The following is a 25,839-nucleotide window of genomic DNA, read 5'->3' as shown; positions in this document are numbered from 1 at the left end:
GTTGAGGACATAAAGACCCCTTTAGGGATCAAAGGCAGCTTTGTTTTGTTTCTTTGATCTTTGTCAGCAATGCCCCAGGGCTACAAGAATATTGCTATACCTGTTCCTAAGAATGTAGCTTAATACCTCCCTCTATACTTCAGGGACCCTCACCATCCTTCCTTAGCCCCTAAACCCTTCTGCTTTCCATTAGACCATCAGTATTTATCAGAACCCCACTAAGTACCCACCACTATGGATTATAAGAGAGTGTATAATAAAGTATATAACTCAGTTCTCTACTCTCAAGGAGGTTCCAGTTTCTTTGGAGAAATAAATGTAATAGACAGGAAATATTTTGAGACTGATACAATTCAATCTGTGGTTTAGAACTGTGAACACTTGAGTACATTAGGAATTCTCCTCTTCCCCTCCTCCTCCAGAGGTGCAATCTCTGTGGATTAGGGAAAGCACCACAGGGATAAGTAGCAGTGAAGGTGGTCTTCTCTGTGCTCCTTGGGCCAGCCCCCACCCTGTGCCAAGCCAGCTCCTCTAGTCTGAAGAAGTAATACAGTGCAGAGCTAAGGGGGGTGCAAGGGGGGCGGTAATCTCGGGACAGACTGTTTGGGTCCAAATCCTTGTTATCCAGCCACTTTTTGCACTTTTTGGTTGGATAGTTTTCTGATCTGTTCCATGACTCAGTGATCCCACCTGTAAAATGGAGATAAAAGTAATACCTATCTCATAGCGTTATTGTGAAGCTGAGTTAATACACGCAAATATACATGTAAAATACACATAAAATTCTCAAAATGGAGCTTCAAGCAGCCAGTGAATATCAGCTCTGGGTCTATCAATGAACTGTCAGCTCTACCATCTTTGCAGTCATGCAATCTGCCATCAGGTCTGGGTTCTCCTTTCTTTAGAATGCCTCTCTTTTCCTTTCTTTTCACTCCTACTGTTAACCACCCAATAAGGATGGAGGAAGTGCTGGGCTGAAAAATCTTTGGTTTGATGCCCGGATCTACCAACATGCAGTTATGTAACCTTATAGCATTACAAGGGAGCTGGAATAAAGACACTGTAAGAAGTTTTTACATTTTGGTCCCCTCCTCCCAACCCATGCTCCCAGTGTTAAGAATCTCTGAGATGGCAATCCATTAACAATAATTGCCAACAGCATCAGGTATTCACTAGGTACCAGATGCTTTTTAAGCACTGTGTGTGTATTAACTCACTGAATCCTCACAAGGACCCTGAGGTAAGTATTACCCTTATCTCATTTTTCAGAGGAGACGAAGGCACAGAGAGGCTTAGTAACTTGGCCATGGTCGCATATCACTAAGTGGCAGAGCCAGGATTTGAACCAAAGTGATCTAGTCTCCACAGCCTGTCTTGTAACTCTGCGGTCAGAACTCCCTTCAAGGGAACAACCCCTCATCACCTTTTCTTGGAGGCAGTAGCTTCTCCCTCTGCCCCCATTTGACTCTTCCATCCTGTGCTGATTAGGATGCCATCTTTATTACTAATTTTAGCACATGTCTATGCCTCTCCCCTCCTCTCTCCAAATCTACCCATCCTTCAAGGTCAGATCATCTCCTCAAAACAGGTCTTTCCGGACCACATGAGCCCCATGATCCCATTTCCTGCATCCCACCCGTTCCCTCTTCACTGGCTTCCCCAGCATCCTGCTGGAAGGCACCAGCTCTCAGCAGAGAAAGAAAACACCTGCTGCTGCTCACGGAGGATTGTGAAGAGCAGCTTAGCTGCGGCTACTCTGGAAAATGACCGCCTCTCTCTCGCTGACCCTCCCGCCACATCCTCCATCGTCAAAGTGAACTTCCTGGATACCATGTGGCCAGTGCCTTCGTTCAGGCCAACGTCACACACATCCTCTTCAGATACAGTGAAAACACTGTTTTTATGAGATTTACTAAACAAAATAATGGACAGAAACTTAATTTTGATTTTAATGTAAGTGGAGAATGGCTGCCAGGGACTAGGCTTTCTATCTTCCGCCTCTTCTTGGGCTCCGGCATTCAGAACGTAGCCCAGAGCACATCCTTGTACAAACTTGCTGAATGGAAAGATGGAAGGAGGGAAGAGGCGAGGGGTGGGGAGAGAAGGAGGGGAAGGGAAGGAAGGAAGGAAGGACGATGGAAGGGAGGAAGGGAGGGAAGAAAGGAGAGAGAAAGGAAGGAAAGAAATACTTAGAAATGGAAAGAAAAAGAATTTGAATGGAGAATTTAAAATTAAAATAACTAAACAGAGGGAACTAAAGATGCAGACCTACTAGAGAATGGGCTTAAGGACACGGGGAGGGGGAAGGGTAAGCTGGGACAAAGTGAGAGAGTGGCATGGATATATATACACTACCAAACGTAAAATAGATAGCTAGTGGGAAGCAGCTGCATAGCACAGGGAGATCAGCTTGGTGCTTTGTGACCACCTAGAGGGGTGGGGTAGGGAGGGTGGGAGGGAGATGCAAGAAGGGGGAGATATGGGGATATATGTATATGTATAGCTGATTCACTTTGTTATAAAGCAGAAACTAACACACCATTGTAAAGCAATTATACTCCAATAAAGATGTTAAAAAAGAGAGAGCGAGAGGGAACCAGAGTAGAAACGATGGGGATGGAAAAGAAGAAACAAACCAACAAAAAGGAATGAAGAGTGTGAAATGACGGAGAAAGGAGGTCGGGGAAGCAGGAGCTTGGAAGAGGGGATTTAGGATGAAGGACATATTGAAGGAAGCAGGAAGGACAGGATGGAGTTACCTGTTCCCCCTGTGGGCCAGGTAGAGGCATCATGTCACCAACCACCTGTAAGGCAGGCCACTCACTTTACTATGAACGTTTAGGAAAGTTCATAGTAACTTTAGGTACTCTCTACTTACTTACCTATTAACTTTAGTTACTCGTTCATAGGAAGATAAACTATGTACATTTAAAATGCTTGGGTAACGACCCATGGTTGGGAGCAAACACGACACCCATAACCCGAGGGAGAAAAGTGACAGGTGGGCACAGTCCCAGGCGCGGAGGCGGGAGTGGATGTGGCCGGTGAAGGGGAGTTAGGACGAGATGGGCCTGCTCGAAGCAGAGCTCTCCGCAGTTCGTCTTCCCTGGAGTGATCAGAGTAGATCCTAAGTGGGATCCTAAGCTGTGTCGTTATCCTGGGAGAGAAGGTGGCTGATGCTTTACAGACCCCACTGCTGATGCAGAGCCGCTATGGGCCCACTAGCTTTTCTGCAGGACAACCCCGAGGATCCTGGGCTATGAGTCAGGAAAGGTGGGCCAATGGATGGTCTGCCTGGCCAGGGCTGAGTGCCTCCAGGTACCAGCTCTGAGTCCCCCACCATCGCTGTAGAATGAGGTGATTGGAGCTTCTTCAGGCTCTCAGCATGCTTCCCTGGGACCTCAGGTTTGGCCTCAAAGGTCAGACATGCAGGTGGAGAATCATTCCTACCACTGTACGGGCCAGCATCCTGCAGTGGGTCAGCGCTCCAAATAGGGTTACACAAAAATCCCAACAGTTGTCTCCTGCTCAAGGCACAACTAGAGTTTATCTGGTCCTCACCTCCACACTGGTTTAATTTCTCTCCTCTCCCTCCTGCTGCTCCCTTCCCTTGAAAGTTTTCTTTTTATCTTTGTCTGTCTTCTTTCTTCAAGACAATTCTACTTCCTCACTGGAGCCTCCCTTATCTACTCCCACTGGTAATATCCCCTCTCCTTCCTCGGCCATCTGGTAGCTCCGCTGCATAAACTAGTCTGCATGTCTTGTTATTTTTCCTGCCATTACTCCTCCATGGGCACAAGCTAATGTAATATGCTCAAGGGCAAAAAACACATCCCGGATTTTTCTTTGGACTCTCCTGAATACTAAACCAGTGCTTGTGTGGGCTAGGTACCCAAACAAATGTCTAGGAAACCACTTTTCCTTTACACATCTGGTTTTGCCTTACAGAACTCCACTCCAAATTTGCAGCATCCCATTGTGGTATACCTTCTAGGTTGTTTAGGGAGAGACTAAGAGGAAGGGATAGAAAAAATAAAGAGTTTGGTGATGCCCATTGAAAATCAGACCACATTCGAGAATCAAATGTCTTGTGCGATGATGGGTGGGGATGGGGCCACTAACACTGAGATTTATTTGCCTTCTTTTTGGATTTCCCTCCTGTATTAAAGGACCTTGTGGACTATTTACGGGCTCACTCACATAGCGCTGCTTATGCCACCTCCATGAGCCCCCCGGTAGCAGAGCAAGTCATCAGAGCAATGAAATTCATCATGGGACTAGATGGGACCACGCAAGGTAAGAGGGTCTGCAGCAAGCACATCTCCCGTGAATTCCTTTCCTAGACCTCTCCCTGTCTCCCTTCTGCCCCATCAACCTCCCTCCTTTTCAAATATAAATTTCTGTCTTTTTTTTTCTTTTTTTGGCCGCATCGCGTGCCATGTGGGATCTCAGTTCCCGGACCAGGGATTGAACCCACTCCCCCTGCAGTGGAAGCGCAGAGTCTTAACCGCTGGATCTCCAGGGAAGTCCCTATACACCTTTGTCTTAACCAATTTGTAAATCAAGCCCTATGCACATCAATAGTACATAATACATAAGAGTACACAGTACGTAAATGTACTAGAACTGCCATCAGCACACAAAAAAGCGGAGGATGCTCTTTTAAAGCAATGAAAACTTTCTCATTCACCTCTTTATGTGATCAGCAAATGTGGATAGTTTTGCTTATGAAGCCAAATTTGGTGTGTGTTTGCCTGTGCTTTCTTGGAACTGTCACTTGTGTTTCCCTGGGAACAAACCAGTCAATTTAATATTCGTTTTTTTCATCCACCCACCCACCTATCTCATCATTCATTCATTCATTCATTCATTCATTACCAGCCAGGAGCTGGGGAGAAGAAAGTCACCACTGCCCATTTAAGAATATATGGACAAAGCACTCACAACCATAACCTACCAGCCATTTCTTTGATGTTGGGTCACCACAGCCAAGGTGTGCTACTTTGTTCAACTCAAATGAGCTTAACCTTTTTTTTGAAAAATGGTTTCATCAAAGGCTCTTGGAACGCTCCATCTTTCATATACAGTTTATAGAGCTTCTACTATTTATCACAATGGGGAACAGTGATGGCTAGGGCAGTTCTTACTGTCAGGCAGTCTAGTGAGTGTGTTTGTAGAAGCAGCAAATTACCCTGGCCTCAGACCTGCTCACTGGACTATACAATCCGTGTGCCCTGACCCACCTCTCAGCTGACGTGAAACCCTATACTGTCTAGTGCAATGTTCCAAGCCTACTATTTCAGTAGAAATATGGAGAGATCCATCATTTTTCAATTTTATTAAAACAGCAGAATACTTTATTCACATACACATTTTACCCAGAAGCCTACTATATATAAAGCAGATTAAAACAGGGCTGGTGCGGATGACGTAGTGTCTCTATGTACCTCCAAACCAATGGTCCCTGAAGCCATTCCACTGAGCCCCCGTGCTCCTCATCACTGGGTTGAAAAGGATAGACTTTTCTTTTTCACTAAAGCAAGAAAAAGGCTTGGAGGGTGACTTTGTTCCTCTAAGTAAAATGCAATGATTGACTGACCTTCAGGTCATTTCCAGCCATGTCTTTTGGGTTTTATGATTCTGTGTCTTATTGAATAGTCCGTGTGAAAAAGAAATTCGTCGCAAAACACCGAGCTGATCTCCCTGTGCTATGCTGCTGCTTCCCACTAGCTATCTATTTTACATTTGGTAGTGTATATATGTCGATGCTACTCTCACTTCGCCTCACTTCCCCCTCCCCTTCCCTGTGTCCTTAAGTCCATTCTCTATGTCTACATCTTTATTCCTGCCCTGCCACTAGGTTCATCAGTACCATATATATATATATATATTTTTAGAGTCCATATATATGCATTAGCATGTGGTATTTTTTTTTCTCTTTTGCTTTGCTACGACCTAGAGGGGTGGGATAGGGAGGGTGGGAGGGAGGCTCAAGAGGGAGGGAATATGGGGATATATGTATACATATGGTTGATTCACTTTTGTACAACAGAAGCTAACACAGTATTGTGAAGCAATTATACTCCGATAAAAATCTATTAAAAAACAAACAAACAAATGCTTAAGGGCATAAACTGAAAGCAGCTGCCTGGACTTGACTCCTGGGATACTACTTAACTTGCTGTGGTCTTAGGCAAGTGATTTCACTGATCTGCTCAACCCTGAGCAAGTTACCTGTCTGTGCTTCAGTTCTTCCAGCTGTAAAATAAGGAAAGGGATATTGATGAACTAAGGTTTTTGTAAGAATTAGGTAAAATAAGACATATAAAATGCTTCATTATGACTGAAAACAATTCCATCTATAGTAAGCATTGTATAATTGCTTGCTGCATTACTTGGTATTACTCCTGAGGTGTTCAAGAAGTATTTGGACTATGTCTTGGAGAAGCTGTAGGAAGGATTCTTGTGATGCAGGTGAAGTAAAGCTAGATTTCCTTCAAGGTCCTGGATTAGTCAGGATAAGCTAAATTATGCCAGTGTAACAAATAAACCTTGAGAATCTCAAAGACTTACCTGAATCAAGGTTTATTTCTTGCTCGCAGATCTAATACCAGATCTAATACAAATCGGACATCTCCCTGCACACTTCTTCTCCGTAGGAAGTGACTCAGGCTTCTGTGAGCTTGAGGCTTGGCCATCTCAGCAACTGGCCTCCACAGTCACCATGGTAGAAAGAAAGATCAGCCTGGAAGTGACACATCACCTTGCTTACCATGCATTGGCCAAAACTAGTCACATGGCCCACCTGAATTTGGGGAAATGGTGGTGATAAACTAAGAGATATGGATATAGATATGAATAAGCAGATATCTTTAAACCTTCTAAAGCTGAAACTCGAAATAGACCTGTCTCCATTCCCACATGAGCTGTCCAGTTGTGTGAAAAAACTGGTCCGGAACCACTGGAACTCTCTCAAAGTCATCTTAATGATCTTCTTGACTATGTGCATTTCTTAATGGAAAACAATTATTTGAGACTAAAGCTAAAATGCCAGTTAAATGAATTGTCCTATGATGACCAGAATTATCCATTGGTCATATTTTCAAGATGAATAACTAGAAAAAAGTTACCCTGAAAATTAGCCTATGTCTTAATAAAGATCACTAATTTCTTAAGCCCTGTAGTGTATATATTATCAGCATCCGTTGATTAACATGTCCCCAACTTGACAATTTTTTCCTTCCCACCTCTGGATGGCTTTACCACTTCATCACAGGCAGAACTCACTCTGTTTATCTGACCAAAAAGATCTGCAGAAAAGCTACATTTAAAGACATGATCATAAGAACTTTGATAGCTATCTATCGTCAGTTTTTCTTCCTCTGAGGGGAGAGATATTTCCCTTGGTTCTCTCTCTTACCTGGTCATTATTTTTAACCTCCCAGTTAAAGGGTCTCACTTCACCCTTCTTGCCATCTTAAGAGAAAAAAGAAAGAAATGAGAGAAGGATACGTGTTCAGTCTGTGTTCTCAGAGTCAAGTTAAGGGGAATCAGGGAGAAAGATCGGACAGTTTCTTTTCAAAGGAACTAACAAAAGAAAGTGATAAAAAAGCAAACTGACTGAATCATCAGCCAAGTTTCAGATGGTTCAGCCTGACATGGCTTTTGAAGAATTCAAAAGCACACAGTGAATCATCACGCTGGCCTCATTGACAACAATGCCTGCTTTAAATAAGATAAACAAGTCTGGTTGGGAACGTTGCAGTAACTCACCCCTTTCTGCAAAGACAGAGCAACTCTCAGGGTAAAGTTGCCCAAAGCTCAAAGGGCTGCACTTCATGGAGCCAGAGCTGCCTTACGGGATCTGAGAAAGCACCCTGCTCCGAGCCTTGATCTCCGGCTGCTCCCCTGCCGCTGTGATTGGAGCCTTTCAAGGCTTTGTTTTGGGTTGAGTTTGGGGAGCGGTTGGCCAGATCTGTTGCTTGATGAATGTCTTCACTTTAATCTGCAAGGCAAAGCCATACGCTTCAAAGAAAGGCAGACTACAGGAATAAGGTCAGTGTTCTTTGAAGCCAAGGTTCAAAGATGAAATAGCAGTCCCAGTGAAATGACAATGTTTATGAACACACAGCCACCTTGACTCTGCAACCAGGCTGCTCGTGGAGTTCATGCACCACAAGCTGAGGGGCTGCAAGCCACCCAGGCCTTCCACAGGCACCGAGGCCCTTCTTGTCTCCTGGCCTGTCACTTCGTGCAGCAAAATGAACCCAAAGTGGAGATTTGGTTTCTCCATCCTAATGGAGGTTGGGTGGTCCCCCAGCCAAACCAATGCTGTAAGCCCTTCAAGGGCAAGAGCTGTGTCATGAATTAATGTGGTGTCCCTCTGAGTGCCAAGCCCAGTGCTCAGCTTAATAACTATGCCATGACTCAAGTTCCATCTTGCAGACCCACTGGATTTCAGGTCAGCGTTTATGCTAAACAAGGAGCTTGAAAGGCTCCAAGGTGGAGGGAATGTTTATCTCATAGGACTGGGGGCTGGGAGTCAGTCCCACACCAGTTGTGGCAGCTGAAGGGATGACTCAGTGATGGGGATACCTCAGTGATGAACACCACTTTTGAAGAGGTCCAGAAAGATGGCAGCTCTGTCATTTTCTTCATCGAGACATGGCCCAGGCAGGAGGGTGAGGCCCAAGCGACACCAACCACTCCCCTAAAGAAAGCATCGTCAACAATTGTCTTATTATTTATTTAAATCTTGGATGCATGTTTTTCAATTAATAAGTCAACATTCTTTTTGAACCCCAACTCTGGGTAACCTTTTACTTCTCAGAGAAAATAGAAGTTGTATCGCGTGGAGGGGTTAGGGTGCGTGCTTTGCAGCCAGACTGCATGGGGCCCGGTCCTCGACCCACCACTTGCTCCATGAATGGCAAGTTGCTTACCCTCTGTTAGCTTCAGTTCCTTCATTGTAAACTGGGGCTGTAGGGAGGATTAAGTGATGTAATGTAGATAATGAACTTAGCGTGATGCTTGATGCAAAGTAAGCACCCAATAAAGGTGAAAATTACTATTATTTTTAACTCATCTGCTTTCTTTCTCTGATTTTTCCAATAGTTTTTATGCACCCTGGAATCTTCCTGTCTCTCAGGCCTTACACCTACTCCATCAGCAAATCCTGCAGCACTTCCTTTGACATATCCCAGGAATCAGGTCCCTTCTCACCCTCTCCACCATCGCCTCCATCACCTCTCACCTGGATCACTGCAATGATCTCCACTCCCCACTCTTGCCATTTTATGACTTGTTCTCCACACAGAAGCCAAAATTATCTTTTAAAAAAATGTAACCCAGACTATATCACCCCTTCACTCAGAACTTTTCATTGTTTTCCATCTTTCCCAGTGTAAAGTCCAGACTTTGGCCTTCCAGGCTTCGCCTGATGTGGTCTCTTCCATATTTCCCACCACTCTTTCCCTTGCTTAGTCCACTCCAAGTAGCTGGCATACTTGTTTTTTCTTAGAACGCAGGGAACAGCTCCCACAAAGGGTCTTTGCACTTGCTGGCCTTTCTAGAACGTCATGTCCAGCCAACACATGCATAGCCCACTCCCTCACTTTCCTCACGTCTTTGCTCAAAATCAGCCTTATGAGAGGAGCAGCTGTATCCTTAATTTCACACCCCTTCTTGTCCCTCTAATTCTCTCACCTTGCTTCAGTCTTAGTAGCATTTATGAGCACCTGACAAATTATACACGTATCTGCTTATTTTCTGGTTTCCCACTAGGATGTAAACTCCAGAACAAGCATTTTGTCTGTCTTGTTCCTGACACCGAGAACAGTGCCTGGCAACGACAAGTTCTCAACAAATATTTGTTGAATACTTCTCTCTTTCCCTCTTAGCTCAGCAAATAAAGGACCCTTATCTCTTCCACATCTCTGTGCTTGATTCTCTCCCTTCCCACCTTCTAAAGGCACCGGCCCCTTTTCTCAACCAGGAACCTGTTCATCTCCTTCATCGTAAAAATCCTCCCCTCACCCCTTCTGTTTCAATAGCTGTCAACTCGCACACCTTCCATTGCTGCAAATCTTCTCAGAAGAATGGCCGTCTGCCTGCCCCCCTACTGCTCCCTCTCAGCCATCAGCCCTCATCCTCTGCCCATTTCCATGGACTCTGTTCCCTCAGAGGTCGCCGCTGCTCTCTGACCCTGTTAGTCCTCCTCCAGCTGAACTTGACTGGCCTTTCCACCTCATCCTCTCTCCTTGAGAACAGTCTTCCCTTAGTTGTGGAAGATGCTGTTCTTTCCTGGTTCTCTTTTATTTATTTGTCTGTTCTTCCTCCCCTTCTCTGCTAGTTCTTCTTCCCATTTGCATTTGCCAGAATTCCATCCTCTGCTCTCTTTACATTCCCCTCTGCACATGTATGCCCCCCTTTTTCTTTTCTGTGATGTAGGAACGTGCTTCTCAAACTTGAGCCTGTATCAGTGTCTCATGGAAAGGTGATGAAAACTTCTCCACTTCAGAACAGACAATAGATCACTCCATTGGCTAAGGCATTACTTATCTGACCAAAATGGCTCTAGGAAAAAGAATCTCTGTGATTTCATCAACTTTTCCTACTGTTACTTCAGTGCTAGGCTGATGGGATAATCACCAACGCTGTGAATCACAAAACCGTTTTTTGCTGTCATATACATGGAAATATTTGATTTGTTTATGATTGAGCGGTCAGTAGTGTTTCTCTAGAGAGGAAAAGAGTAGTGGAAATTTACTTACAAGTGAAAATAAATACAGAGTTCCAATTCCTAACATATAATATCCAACTTCAGTAGAATACACCTTCATCTTTGCTAATAAAATCTCCTATGCTTAAACAATAAAGTTAAGAAAAATAGAATTTTCTATTTTTCTTCAAAGTCACACTTGTCCCTCTTTGCCTGTAAACAGAAGGAGTTTCTGGGTGACAGGGTGGGGGACATGTCTGGATGTTGTATAGGTAGAGAAAAACTAAAGGTAAAATCAAGGCGGAATAATGAATTGTGTTCTTCCTGGAAATAAAGGAATTAGGTATACAGGATCCTCAAAAAATATAGGAATTTGACAGGATGGAATGCAATAGGCTGTTTTTCCTTTTTAATTTAATATATTTTCTGAATATAGTATTCTGGGATTATTGCTACAAAAAGATGACACAAATAGTATTACCATCATCCTTCCTCAATCCTATTAGATATTATCCAAATAAGTTCCTCAATTCTCCGCTTTCAATATTTCAATATGGAGACAGAGGCTTTGGTGAACTATAGCAGGAAGACCAATAAGAGAAGGATGGGGAAACTGACTAGAAAATTAGAGCTAAGTACCCCAGCCATTGTGCCAGTACAGGAATTTTGCCTCAAGCTGAGCTTCCTTTGCCCTTTAGAAAATCAGAATTGTGATGAGCCCAAGATCTGAGGAGGAAGTATTAAATAGACATGCTCCCCAACAGAGGGCCTCCTCACACTAACTTTGTGAGGTTTTCTTTTATTTCTTGCATGACTTGAGAGGTATTCAAAACATTCCATCTGTGAAGAAGCTGTTACTTTGGCCCTAGAATTCTGCTTGCACATCTCATGCTGCCTTTGGCGAGACTGAGGAGTGAAGACCCTCAGCTAATGGGATCGTTCTTTTTTCTTCTGAGTATCGGCCTCTGGAGTAGCGAGGCTCTCCATTCCTGAACTGGGGAGGTGATGTCTTTTAAATGTGCATTTGGTTATATAACGGCGTCACTACTTTATGGTGACATTGCCCATTCTAAAATTAAAACTAAGTATTCTGTCCCTTCACTGAAAAATCCCTGGTTCTAGTCCCTGAGAATATCTGAAGGGTTAAAGATCACTGTGGTTTCTGTGCAAAAAGGAAGAGCAGTGGAAAAAGGGGGATGCATTCTGTTAGTGGATGAAATTCAGATCATGTTCAAAAACACAGATAAGTCAAAATCAAAGAAAACAATTGGAGTCCTCTCTGATTTCCCGCAGCTTCCACCTTCCTTCATTTTTCACCCCTTGACCACCACCCAGAACTTTGTTCCCGACCCTGGACACAGATGCCCTTGTATTTTCTGCTACTCCAGCTCACCTCTCAGAACAGGCTCAGACCCAAACTTGGAGACCAGATGAAATCTGGACTCACGACAGCTTGGAATGGGGGTTCATGCTGGAGTCACCCTTCTAGCACCTGCCACCAACCCAGAGAGACCATCCCTAACCACCCTTTCTAAAATACCACCCCCTCCCTTGTGGGTGACTCTATCTACTCCCTTATTCTGCACCATTTTCCTTCATAGCACTTACCACCACCTGGAATTATGTACTTGTTTCCTTGGTTATTTTCTGTCTCCCCAGGAGAATACAAGTGACATGAGGGCAGAGACACTGTCTCCAACTTCAAACAGTATATGTTGGCTGCATGAATGATCCCATTCAGTGTAAGGTTTGGCCATATCCCAGCAACGATTCATAAGGCATTGGTACCACCGATTGGTATTCCCTCTATCTAGAAGATTCTCATCTCTCCCCACAAACCCACTACACCCATTCTTTATCTCCTGAATCTCTGTTCAGCCTTCTAAGTCCTCTCACAGTGGCCACAGTCAAGAAATAATCCTTCCTTCCTCTGTCTCATGAAATCTTTGGCTCTTACGTTAGTCACACATACCCTAATCCAGTCCTCCAAATGGGTAGTGATTAATTAATTAATTGTGCCTTAAGCATCAAATATGTGAATGAATGAAAACTAAATGACCGAATTTGGGGCTAAGCAGATTTCCTGGACAAGGCTTGAATTCTAGTCACTCTCTATAAACAACTACAATATCATTTCTTTAGAGGTTACTTATGGAATTATTTTGGTTCAAATACTGGAGTTATAATCACTTCCTTGGTAGATATATGCGTAAGCCAAAATGTAGAGTTCCTTTCCTATTCTTTTGAGAAATGAATGGTTTTGCATTATTACATGTGCTAAGGCTTTGTCTAGACACCATCTAATACAGAGGTGAGTAAGGCAGATAATTCAAGCCATTACTACCAAATAGCAGAAGCAAAAATGGAGTTTTTCCTTTAATTATCCAAGCAATTAGCTGAATCCCTCACTTAAGGTTTCCTAGGGAGACACCATCCAAATCTCATAAACGCATTTGACTCACACAGTAGTCAGCAAAGACTGGGCACCAGCTAATCCTCTCTGTCCGAGTTGAAGCACATTTCCAAAACAGAGGTGAGCAGGTGTTCTTAAGCATCCAAAAATGGCATTTTCCACTGAGTATGTTGGAGGGAACTCCTCCCCTCCTCTTTTCCATCTTCATGATGATTTGCACTTAGGGTCTTTTTCAATCAAGAGACTTCACGTTTTCATGACATTATTTGGTGACTAGTAATGAGAGGTTGAAAAAATAAAATTAACACTGAAAAATTAGAGTTTCCCTTTATCAGGGCACCATTTAGCCAATGAAAAGTAAAAGGGCATTAGGATTTTGAATCCTTGAAAATTTTTCATGGTATCTTTCTTACAAGGTCAGTATTAGTTAAGGTTAATTAGTTGTTGTAACAAACTCCAACATATAACACAATAGACATTGTTTTTGTTGCTCATATAGTGCCCAAAATGGGTGTAAACACGGCCTCTTTTCCATCTTGTGACTCCTCCAACGTATGGCTTCCAAGGTTGCCATCAAAGGGGATCGTGTGTATGAAGTTTTCAGGGGCCATAACTGGAATGGTATGTTTCGTTTCTGCCTACATCCTATTGCTGGGACTCAGTTACAGGAACTTGCCTAACCACAAAGCATCCTGGGAAATGAAGTTAACCGCCTGCCTAGGAGGGGGAAATGGGATTGGTCTTTGCCACAGTCTTTGCCACAGGACTTAACCTCAGCCCAGGACATTCTTTCCCCAGTCTTTCTGATGGACGTATACTGTGGGAAGACATTGTATGTTTTAGACAGTTTCCCAATCTTTCTCTATTGACTTAAAAAATAAACTCTTGACCTGGAGTGGAATAAAAGTAGCTCAAGGAAAAAGAAAAACAAAGTCCAAAAGACTGAAGACAAATCTCTTCCTTTTATAGGGACTCTGGGGGCTTCTAGTCTGGCTTTTACATAACCACTTCGGCTTCTTTCTCGTAGAACATAGTCCCAGGCCGTGGCAGGTACTGAGATCATTATCATTATGATGGTGCTCAATTCCCCAATGCTATGTACTTCTTGGAGGCAGAAAATGGACCCTGGGCATAATGCTTCCCCCGATGAAGCTAAAAAGACATGAAATTGGAACAGCTCTGGAAGTCAGACCAGAACAGGAGAGAATGTATATTTTGGAAGTAGTAACACACTCTCAGAAAATCAGGCCATTTTCCTGAAAGAGAGGATGTGATGAGACAGAAAATTATAAATTGCATCAGTATCAGAAAATTATAAATTGCAATTGAAAACATACAATTTAAACACATGGACATTTCGGTTCATTATCTGAATCAGATGGGTTTATTTTGAGTCACCCCAACTCTCTTATTCAGCCACACTTTGGTTCTTTTGAGACCATGGACTAAAAGGAGGCTAAGAGGCTTTAAAAAGTATCAAACTTCTGATGTTCATCACATCAGCACCCAGCATGTGACTAATCAAGGTAAACTAGTCACAAGGGAAAACTGAATTCTAAGCGCAGGTAGAAAAATAAAACTAGCAACTTCATATCGAGATTGAATTTATATGAAAATATGATTCTACTCAACATTGCCTTAAGTATTCCATCTACTTTAGGAAGCACTAAAAGCTGTGTGCTTCTGTTATGTACATGTGGGCAAATGCACCCCACATAATTCATTCTGTACCATATCTGGGATTTTATAAAAATGTTTTCCAAAGGCTTAAATTTCTGTTCTGTATTCAGTTCTTAGGAGAAGGAATTGAATAAAATGGCAAGGTCTTTCAAATAGCTTCATTAATTTATGAACCTCAATCATTTTTCTTTTCTTTACCCTCTGGAGAGGAAACTGAAGATAAAAGAAAAAAGAGTGAGACTTAAAATATAATGCATTCGCACTGGAAAATACATCCATGCCTCATTTTTAAATTATTTTGTCTGGATTATTTCATTCATCCTGATCATTTGTGAAATTTTATCATGAGATTGGCAGGTGAGGTACTGACCTTGCTTCTAACCCAACATGGACTTGGAGAAAGTGGCCCCCGCGCCTTCCAGCTGTGACCTTGGACCTTTGCTCTGGTCCCTGGAACAGGGCACACATATTTTTACACTTGAGTTTGATAGGTTTAAAAAACGGGAGTGACTAACTGGGAAGATTTAATGCTTTGAAGGGGGAAGGAAAGGAGTACACTGGGTGACAGCAATTCACTCTCCAGAGTGGAATTTTCTCACTTTCCTACTGTTTATATTTGACACGAGATCCATTCACAAACATCTCTTGTAAGATGTTGCTTCTCGGCAGGGCAAGCTCTTTGGGGGCTGCAAACTACACTTATCCATCCAACTATCAAGCTTATCTCGTGGCTGTTCTTACTGATTTACTCTTCACCCAGAATCTCTGTGAGGAAGAGACAGTGAGAACAAGAAAGGACTGTGATTAGGGAGATGATACTGTGATAATTAGACACGGAGTTTTCAAAGGTCATCTCAGCATCTACCTTGGCATAGAGTTCAGCGAATACAAACTTGACTTCCTCCAAGTTCTTTTCTCCCCCTAAACCCAGCCACACATCATTGGTTCTGTCCCTCTGAAGTCCCTCCATGAATGCAGAGGAGCCCATAGAGAATCCCACCCATAATGGGCCGTCTGAGGCCCCTGGCATCCAAGGCCCATGGCATTGTTGAGGGAGGACCCAGCCGCTGCTTCCTAAATATATTTGCCACTTGGTTACCAGCTGGAGATGCAAAGAGAGGCAGAGAAAGAGACAGAAGGCACGGAGGGCTGCGTTTTCTAAATGGTTTCAAGCCACTGGCCTTTCAACAACAGCTAACGCAGAACAGATGGCTGTGCTACGCTCGGCTGGCTTTCAACTGAGGGGCTGCCTCTGTCCATGATTAATCACCTGTGCTGGGGGGTAAGAAAGTTCTACCTGGTTTTTGTGGGGGGGGGACCTAAGGTTGGGGTCAGCAAGCAAAGTGACAGGTGTTGCCTCTCTGCCCTATTGCTGCTCACGTGCTTGTAGGACCACGCTGCGGGGAAGCGGGTGGGCACCCAATAAACACAGAATTAGCCAACCTGTGGAGCCCCAGCTAGGAGGGGACGTTTGTCTGGTTGTGCAGAAATGGCTTGAAAAACGTTCCACAACGTTCTGTCCCTTCATTTACTTTGCCTTAGGGGTTAGCCAAGCATAGAATTTTATGGCAGTTCAGTAAATTCTGCACTTGCCTTGAGGCCTTAAAAGATTTCCCCAGCAAGAGTGTAAAGAGAATCTGTTTGTCTTTTAGATGGCACTGGGGCAAAAGGATAACATGGCCACTTCCTTCCTCCCGTCCTACAAACAAGATATCCTTTTACACCATGAGTCCTCCAGAAGTTACCTCTTCACTCTCGTTTCCTCTGTGTGGATGGAGTCTGAGATGGGGGAGTTGTGATGCAGCACACATGGAATTCTCTGCTGGTTCAGTCCAACTGGAGAAGCACATGATTCCAGCTGCAGGATCTTTGAGGGTGAAGGGGAGTTACTCTTCCACATTGATCTTTGTTTTCTCCATCACGGGTTCATTTTCAGCTCAGCAGCAAAACCCCCAAAAGCGGGGGAGTGTCGTACCCCAGCCCAACTCTTGTCTGTAGAAGTTTGGGGAGAAAATCAGGTCAGCCACAGCCAGGGAGGATTAAGCAGGTGGATTTGTAGCTGGAGAAGGCCAGCGTGTGCTCTAGGCTAGACAGAACGTATTAGTTCTCTATTTCTACGTCACAGATGACGACAAACTTCGGGCTTCAAATGACATCCGTTTATTATCTCACAGTCTCCTGGGGTCGGGAGTCTGGGAAGTTTCTTCTCTGCTCAGGCCCTGGCAAGGCAGAAATCAAGGTGTCAGCAGCTTTTTTCTGCAGTTCACACTCCTCTCCGAGGCTCACATGTGGTGGTGGCAGAACTCAGTTTCTGGGGGTTGCAGGACTGAAGTCCCTGTTTGCTTGTCAGCTGCCAGCTGGGGCCCCTCTCAGCCCCTGGAGACTTGAATTTCTTACCACGTGACCCCCTCCATCTTCAAAGCCAGCAGTGGAGAATCTCTTTCTTCAGAAAGAACCCAGTCCTTTCTAAGAGCTCACGTGATTACGTCTTAAGTACTGGTTAATGTCACTAAAATGTATTTTGTTTTTGTAAATTAGGACTTTATGTAGTTAGATTTCCAGTGGTCATATGCTTCAACTTGAATACTGAGAATGAACATTATTCTGGTGAATATTTAATTCTGGGGGTTAAGAAAATATCAAAAGGCATGTCCTAGGCACCAAAACAAAAAAACAAAAGAAACTGAGGAGGGTACAGGAACAACCAGATTGGCTGTAGACACCACAGGTCACTTCCATTGATCACAGAGGCCCAGCCTTAGAGGGCAAATCCAAGCAAGTCAGGTCAGTCTTTGGTGAAGACTGGAAATGAATAGTTTTCAATATTTTTTTGAACCACAGAATTTTTTTTCAAATGAAATGTACGTGGAAGTCCATTTTATACAAATTTTTTAAATTTTACAACACTCTTATAGGACTTATTGTGTGCCAGACACTGTCCAAAGTGCTTAAAATCAAATCCTCATAACAGTATGAAATGGGCATCCTTCTCATTATTATTGTCATTATTCACATTTTACAGGTGAAGAACCTGAGCTGCAGAAAGATGAAAAGCCTTGCCCAAGATGGCAGAGAGGATTTTGAACCCAGGAAAATGAGGCTCACGGTCCTTGAGCACTTGGCAGAGATGTTGTTGTCATGGAGACAGCTTGGAGGGTGGAGTGGTCCGATCTCCTAGCTGCTGAGCCCCTCCCTCAGTTTTTCCCTGCACCCCCTCCCTGAGGCTTCCGCAGTGCACACCCCATCCAGCAGACACTTTGAAAACCAGAGGTTTGAATCATGCACACGCTGCCTCGATGGGGCCCCCTGGAGGCTACTTTCGTTTGCACCGTTTCTCAGAGCGCTTTCAGGGGACCCCCATTAACCCAATTCCTCAGCCAGGACCTCTCCTTTGCCTTCTTGCCGCAATCTTTGCTGAAGCACATCTCACCCACTTCTGCTGCCACTCTGGCCTCCTTACGTGTCTGGCCACCTCTGGTTTTCCCCTTATCCTACTCCACGTACTATACACTATGACATCCTCTTCCTTAACCCCCTCAGAACATGGCATATCCTGTTCGTGATGCTGCCCTGGCTCCCTAGTGCCCACCACCTCTTAGGTTGGCATCTGCAGCCCTCTGGGTCTGATTCCACTGATCTTTCTCATGACTGTAAACCAAACGTTCTAGGCAAGTGAGATAACCATCCCTCCTGGCGCACAAGGTGTTCACTTACCACCTCTAGGTCTTTGCTCCAAACTCCCAGAGCATTTCTTCCATGGGGCGTTCAATTTTCTACCGGCTGTGATTATTACATACTTTTTCTAGGCTATAAGCTCCTTGGAAATAATAGACATATTCATCTTTTAATTCTCCCCTGAACACAACAGCCACTCACACGGAGAAGTATGAGACAACATTCTCCCCAAAGTCCTGGGAAATAGATTGTTATCATCCCCATTTAACAGATCAGTAAATTAAGGCTCAGATACGAGTGACTTCCTCATCTCCGTAGAAAAAAGAAAAGGGCAGATGGGAGCTGACACATGGACCTGTTGATGGAGGGGAAAAATGCAAAAATACTTGGAGACAAATTGCTCTCTGGAGGCTTCAGTTAGAATCAGCCTTATTATCTTCATAGAATCAACAACCACAACAGTTTATGACTACGAGTGATGGTTCAGAACTGGGGTGCACACCGCAGTTACCCAGGGGTGGCTTTTGTAAAAGGTCCACACCAGTCCTTCTGGAGCAGAATCTCTGCAGAAGAGGCTTACCTGTGCGTGTTCCAGAAAAAAAAATTATTCCCTGAAGACTCTGGTGTGTTCCCCTGTTTAAGAACCACCAATTCGCAAGGGTCCCAAAGGCCCCAGCCTCCCAAATTACCCCATTCGATGTGTAAAACTCCATCATTAGAGACTTGCTAAGATACTGCTCTCTACTTAAATGCAAGTTAACGTTAAATCTTATCACTTATTCTGTAAGGATTCAAGAAGCACTACTATGTGACAGGCCGGCTGACTCTGTCTCTATCTGTCTTATGGCTCTTCTCATGTGTATATTATCTGATATCTGCTCTCTCTACTGTTAGGTTATTTCTTGCCAAATAGCCCCCGAATTTTTTCATCTTCTCCTCCATCTTAGCAGCTGGCTCTTGTACATAGTGAGTGCTTTTCATTTGTGAAATGTATGAATCCATGAATCATGGGACTCACACCTCATCAGGAATGAGTTTACAAGCTTCTTTCAAGGAGCAGACTTTGATAGACTCAGGCACCGCCAATTTCCAGGTCAGCTGTGCAATGCATAAACAGTCTCCCAGCCTTGGTTTCCTCATCTGTGAAGGGGGCCCAAAAGCACAGCTCCTGGCTCATAATAGGTGCACAAGACATGTCCATTGTCACCTCTCCTTGTGGATTAAGCCCCTGATGGTGTATCTGAGCAGTGGGTGGAGAGGTGGAAACAGGGGCGTGAAATCCTGTCGTGTAGACAGCCGTCCACCCTGACGTCCGGCCTGCCCGCTCCGCTCCTGTGTGCATTCCACAGGGGCAGGACTGAGCGGCCTGGACCGTCCTTGGCACACGAGTATGTGACTATAAAGCATGCCGTAACCTTGGAATCCAGACATCAAAAGGGAGAGCTTCAGTGCCTGATAAAAATATGTGTTCCTCTCAGCAAACCACTCCAAACGCCGTCTTCTCCATCCCACTGGGAAGCTTGTCGCTGCTAATGCGATTCTTATGATTCTCGCTGCTCAGTACCCTCTTGATCTTTCCTGAGATCTCTCTGCCCCGAGTGTGTAGGAAACAAAATGTCCTGTCTGCTGTCCAGAGCTTAAAATAACAGATGCTGGGTTCCTGCTGCCACATTGAAACTTTACTCCAAGGTCTCTCCCCAGCACCCCTGCTCCCGCCCCTCCCCATGCCCGGAGCAGAAGTCTAGTGTGAGCACCAGACAAAGAAGGGGAAGGAGGCAAGGGGGCAGGGGTGGGGGGAGGGAGGCCTTCTCAGACCACCGCGGGCACTCTTGAGGATCAAACTGGTTGTTCAGAAAGATCGACTTCTTAAGTTGTGAGACATGTTTTAGGGAAAGATTCTTCCTATCTCTAAAGAAGAGAACCGCATTTCCCAAGCGTCACTGCCTAGGAGCATGTTCGAGGTTGCCCAGCCTGTATTCCGCACTGGTGAAAGGAGGGCGGTGTGTATTTCTGTATGTGCCTTTTTCTGCCTGGGGAATAATAAAATAAGTCCCCCCGTGCCATCTGGGCCTATGCACGTTTCCTCTGTTAGAGAGCAAGCTTGCAAAGTCTGCAGAAAATAGAGTGTCGTTGGTATTGTCTTGCAAACTCATCAAATCCGCCTCTTTCACTCAGTCTTACAGGGGGAAATGCCTTTGTCCTCTTTTGCCAGCAGGTGATGTTTCGATGGTTCGACAGAGAAGATATTTTCCTTCTTTAGCTTTTGACAGGTCATTCTGGGAGTGTCTACTGTCCACAATTCCTTCTGGCCCTCTGGAGACTGAGTTGACCTGAGCATATTTTTGGAAATGCCACAGATGATTGTTTTTATTTGGGGACGGCATGGCTTTGTAGTGGTGACACTTTGGGTTTTATTTGTTTTCCTTCCCCTGCCCCAGCTGTTTTTGTTTTAATAACATTGGAGAGAAGGTTAAACCTAGTCCATCTCTCAAGTTGGCAGAGCTAGAAATCCAAGTGGGTAGAATGGCAACCTACAGGTCATCCGCCCAGCTGGGTCCATCCCTGATTTTATCCAGCCTCATGAGAGGGGCGAGGTTGACAGTGAGGTTGGTCTCAAGTCGAGTGAGCACTTTGGAGCCGATAACTGTCAGGGGAGCAAGTGAACCCACAAACATACCATTGGAGACCTCGAGCACTCAGTAAATGCTGGGATGTCATCTTACCCAACAAGAGGCTAGGATATATGCCCATCTTTTACTTTCCATGTCCAACCAAGGAGCATGACTCAGCAAGACACAGTCAGGCACCTAACACAGCCGTGCATGGCCTTGGGGGTGAACTGGTAATGGCCATTGTTTCTGAGACATCTGAGTCTCCGTGGCTGCACCTGGTGAAATCCGAAACTCATGCTTGATCTCATTACCAGAGATGCTGATTTCATTGGTCTGGGGTACAGTCTGGGCATGGGATTTTGCCAAGCTCTCCAAATGATTTCAAGGTGCCACTGAGGCTACCCAGAACTATTGCTAACAGAAAAATGTAACTAACCTTTCAAGTACCTTTTTCCCAGACACAGTACTAAGCATGTTCCTGCATTAACCCTTTATTTCTCCCAAACTTCCTGTGAGATAAGCTTACGTATCGCTAGGTGAAACTGTGGTTTCAAAGCCTTACGTTGTCCAGGTGGAGTTTGGTTCCTAGTCCATTTAACTCCAAAGCTTATTCCTTTTCCAGAGAACCCAGAATACAGCAAAATAAGATACTCGTATAAACTCTCCAGCACTCTACATAAGAGATCTGATCCTTCACTTATGTATCTGTGCAGAGCCTTCCCTGACTTCTATGTATTATAATAGGTGGAAGGAGAATCAGAAACTAATTAGGGACTTTGTGTATTGCAAAGGGAAGGTCACTGCCTTGCCCAGTCCCCATGCCATGCGTGGCCATCCCCGTACGAAAGAACAAGTGCTAAAAATTCCTTCTACTTTTATAAAGCACTCTTCAAACAAGGATCTCAAAGCACAACGTAATTAATAAAATCACCCACATCCTGTAGGTGAGTAGCGTTTTATATGTACAAATTTCTCTCTGCCCCCAGGCCCTCCAAGAGGAGGAGAATGTTTCCGATTTTCCAGAGTGAGCAATAGAGTAATTGAAAGGAGCTGTGTCTTGGCCAACTCAAAAGACCTCAAGGCATTTATAGTGACCCTATGTGAGAAAACATGGTGACCACGAAGTGTGTCATAATGGCTTGTCAGCCATGCTGTGCTAAATGGTTCAAAGAGGAAGAAGACAGGGCAAGAATTAAACATTCAGTTCTCAAGAGTCAGCTGCCCCTGTGATCGATATTCTGATCTGTTTGGTCAGCTCTCCAAAGGATCTAGAAGCAGTAAAATGATGACATTAGCTAGTGATCCAGTTACTTGGGTTAATCAAGGCAGAGAGGACAGACGGGGCCAATTAAGTAGCTGGGCAGCCCAATGATGGATGAGTCATTATGGGCAAGTGCAAAGATAATGCCATTGGGAAAAGCAATTTAAGTCATTCATGCACTTCCAGGCCAGGAAATCCTTCTAGTCCGTGAGGGGGATCATTTAGGAATCATCAGACTCAGCCTGATGAACTCATCTATTCATTGTGCAACTAACAATCAACAGAAGAGCTGAACACACAGGGGACAAGCCATATGGAATACATTTTGTTAGCTGGGATGTATATCTGTGCCTTCATTTGAATCACCTTCTTTACTTTTGTTTGTTTGTTTTTAATTTTATTGGAGTATAGTTGATTTACAATGTTGTGCTAGTTTCAGGTGTACAGCAAAGTGATTCAGTTATACATATATTCATTCTTTTTAGATTTTGTTCTCATATAGGTTATCACAGAATATTGAGTAGAGTTTCCTGTGCTATCCAGTAGGTCCTTGTTGGTTATTTTGCTTATATATAGTGGTGCGTGCATGTTCATCCCAAGCTCCTGGCTTATTCTTCCCCCCCCCCCACATTTCCTCTTTGGTAACCATAAGTCTGTTTTCAATATCTGTAAGTCTGTTTCTGTTTTGTAAATACGTTCATTTGTATCTGAATCGCCTTCTTTAAAACAGGTCATACTCTAGCCCCTCTTCTGTTTTTTTGTTTTTTTTTTAATTGGAGTATAATTGCTTTGCAATGCTGTGTTAGTTTCTGCCGCACAGCGAAGTGAATCAGCCTTATGCATACACACATCCCCTCTTTTCTTTTCCTTCTCCGGTCCCCAATCTCTCCCTACTCCTTATGTTCTCATCTTCCTAAACACACACAGTTTCAAAGTGTATGGATGATAGTTTTATTTTTAAGTAATGACAAATATTTTCCTTCCTCACTGCTAGTTCTGTCCTTCAAATAGGTTGCTCTCTGTACACATACAAGTTTCCAAGGGACACTTCAGCATGTTACAAAACTGTTCTTTTTTTTTTTTTTAAGCACAGAAGAGGCTTGTGTCTATGCAAAAAACTTTATGCAAATGGAAGGTTGGGGGGTGGGATGAACTGGGAGACTGGGATTGACATATATTCACTAATATGTATAAAATAGATAACTAACAAGAATATGCTGTATAGCACAGGGAACTCTATTTCACTTCACTGTACAGTAGAAAGTAACACAACATTGTAAAACAACTCTACCTCAATTAAAAAAAAAATTTACGCAAATGGTCTACACTTCTCCAAATCCTTTACTTGTATTCATGTTGCAAATCTGGAATTTTAAGGGAGAGGACTTATCTTATTTTTAAGGAGGTGGGTAGGAAACTAAAAGCCCATATGAATTAAAGTAAACCATACTTGCAATTACCTGTTTCTTTAAAACGAAAGTCCTAATCAGGAACCCCCAGAAAAAGGTTATCCATGACTGCCATGTTGATAACTCTAATGAACGCTAGTTCTTCTCCTGACTTACCTTCTCCCTCTCTGATTTCTCCTGTTTGTCCCCTTTTAAGCTCATCCTCTCTTACCAACCATTCAGTGTTGGATTCTCTAAACACTGTATTCCTGGTTTTTTTAGAGAGTTGACTCATTGTTCCATTCTCGTCTTGCCCTACACTCAACCACATCTTGCTGGTTCCCAGCCACCCTGTTTTCTACAAACTACAGTAGCATTGCATCTGTTTCCTGTGCCAGGAATTCTCTCCTCTGGTTCTTTATCTTGTTAACATTTGTCCATCCTTCAGATCTCAGCTCACTCATCATATATTGACTTCCTCACACTTGGTCCAATCTCTTTACTATGGACTCTCATAACACCACATAGCATTCTTTACCACACTCATCAGAGTTGCAACTTTATATTCATTTGTGTGATTTATTTGATTAATGTCTGTCTCCCCCATTAGCCTATAATCTCTTCCCTGTTTCTGTTTCTTCTCTTCCTGTTGCTATTGACCAACCTTGCACTGCCCACTTCTCTTCTTCACGGGCTACCATAGCTTCTACTGACCAATGGCTTCCTCTATCTCATAGATTCTGATAATACGCTTTTCTCTCAGTGCCCCTCAATTTCTAGTCTTCCTCCAATTGTTGGCTGTCTCTAATTTTTTTTACATTCACACTCTACCAGCAAAACAATCTTATTGGTTTGATTCATATGTACGATCTCTTCGGCAAACTTCTCATGACAGACCAACTCATGGCTCCCTGGGCAACACTCGAATGGACTTCCCTAGGGTCAAGCATGTCCTGCATCCATGGGCTGTAGCCAACATAGTGGACAGGTCAGCTTTCCTGAGAGAGTACGATAAATCAGATACTTTCTCCATCACAGTCTGCTTGCTGAGAACTGGCAGAGCTGGGGAGGGATATTCCTGGAGAAGCAGGATTGGGGAAAGAGTAAAGAGTAGAAACAGAAAACAAGCAGGGACAATTGAGGCATTCAACAACCTCCTCTTTGGTTGGTGTTCCACTCAACGAAACCACCATTCCTTGGCATACATCGTTAACAAATTTAAGATGTCACAGGAGTCAAGTCCATTTATATCTGATGAGCAAAGTAAAACTCTCAACGGAAGATCTGAAGTATTTGGGGAGTGATAGAACCCAGTGAAAAATGTCAGATGATTAGATTTTAAAAGTACCTTGGAAGGGTAAAGGCCTGTCTACTTCTGGTTCATAGTTACTCCTTGGGAGCAGCCCTTCAGGCCCCAAAGTGAAGGGGTTCACCGGTCCTCCCTTGTGGCAGGTCCTGGACTCTAGTCTTTGATGCTGTACCCCACGCCCTTACAACATGAGGCTGCCAAAATCTTGTTCAGCCCTCAATCTCTCAACTGGCTCTACTAGAAAAAATTGGTATAACAATGATCATAACAGCTGTTAGAAATGAGTTTTACTGAGCTTGAGGAGAAGAGATGGCCGCCATCCTTTATCTGGGTGGACATCATCAATTGCTTCTCTTGGACAGAGCAACATAATATAGGGTTAACAGCACAGATTCCAGAACCAACTGCCTGGGTTCAAATTCTGGCCCTGCTACCTACCAACTATGTGAACTTGGGTAAGTTACTTGTCTCCTCCTCATGTATGACATGAGATTATAGCATCTACCTCAATATAGTTGTTGTGAGGACTAAATAAATCATTAAATGCCAAGTGCTTATAACAAAGTTTACATTACGTATCTGTGAGCTACAATAATTATTGCTGTTGCTATTACTGTCGTCCTTAAGAAGTCACCTCATCCAATTATTGGCCACCTGTATTACTCAGGACATATCAGCTCATATTCTACTGACATATCAGTAGAAATTCAGCTCAACGTAGCTTCAGTAAGAAAAAGAAATGTAATGGTTCACACAGCAGGGAAAGTCCAAAGGATGGGCT

The 25,839-nt window shown here is 43.8% G+C and overlaps 1 protein-coding gene across 3 annotated transcripts in view; it reads left to right on the top strand.

Moving 5' to 3' along the window:
- The window catches only part of SPTLC3 (serine palmitoyltransferase long chain base subunit 3), a 126,508-nt gene that overhangs the window by 87,234 nt on the left and 13,435 nt on the right, over positions 1 to 25,839 (top strand). For all 3 annotated transcript variants that reach the window (XM_067707470.1, XM_067707472.1, XM_067707471.1), the window contains one exon: positions 4,170 to 4,296. In XM_067707470.1, the coding sequence (XP_067563571.1) occupies positions 4,170 to 4,296 (127 nt within the window). The remainder of the gene's footprint in view (positions 1 to 4,169; positions 4,297 to 25,839) is intronic.

The sequence above is a fragment of the Pseudorca crassidens genome, chromosome 15 (assembly GCF_039906515.1).
Source record: "Pseudorca crassidens isolate mPseCra1 chromosome 15, mPseCra1.hap1, whole genome shotgun sequence".
Taxonomy (NCBI): domain Eukaryota; kingdom Metazoa; phylum Chordata; class Mammalia; order Artiodactyla; family Delphinidae; genus Pseudorca; species Pseudorca crassidens.
Note: the sequence above shows the minus strand (reverse complement) of the source record. Positions and strands in the feature narration are given on the sequence as shown.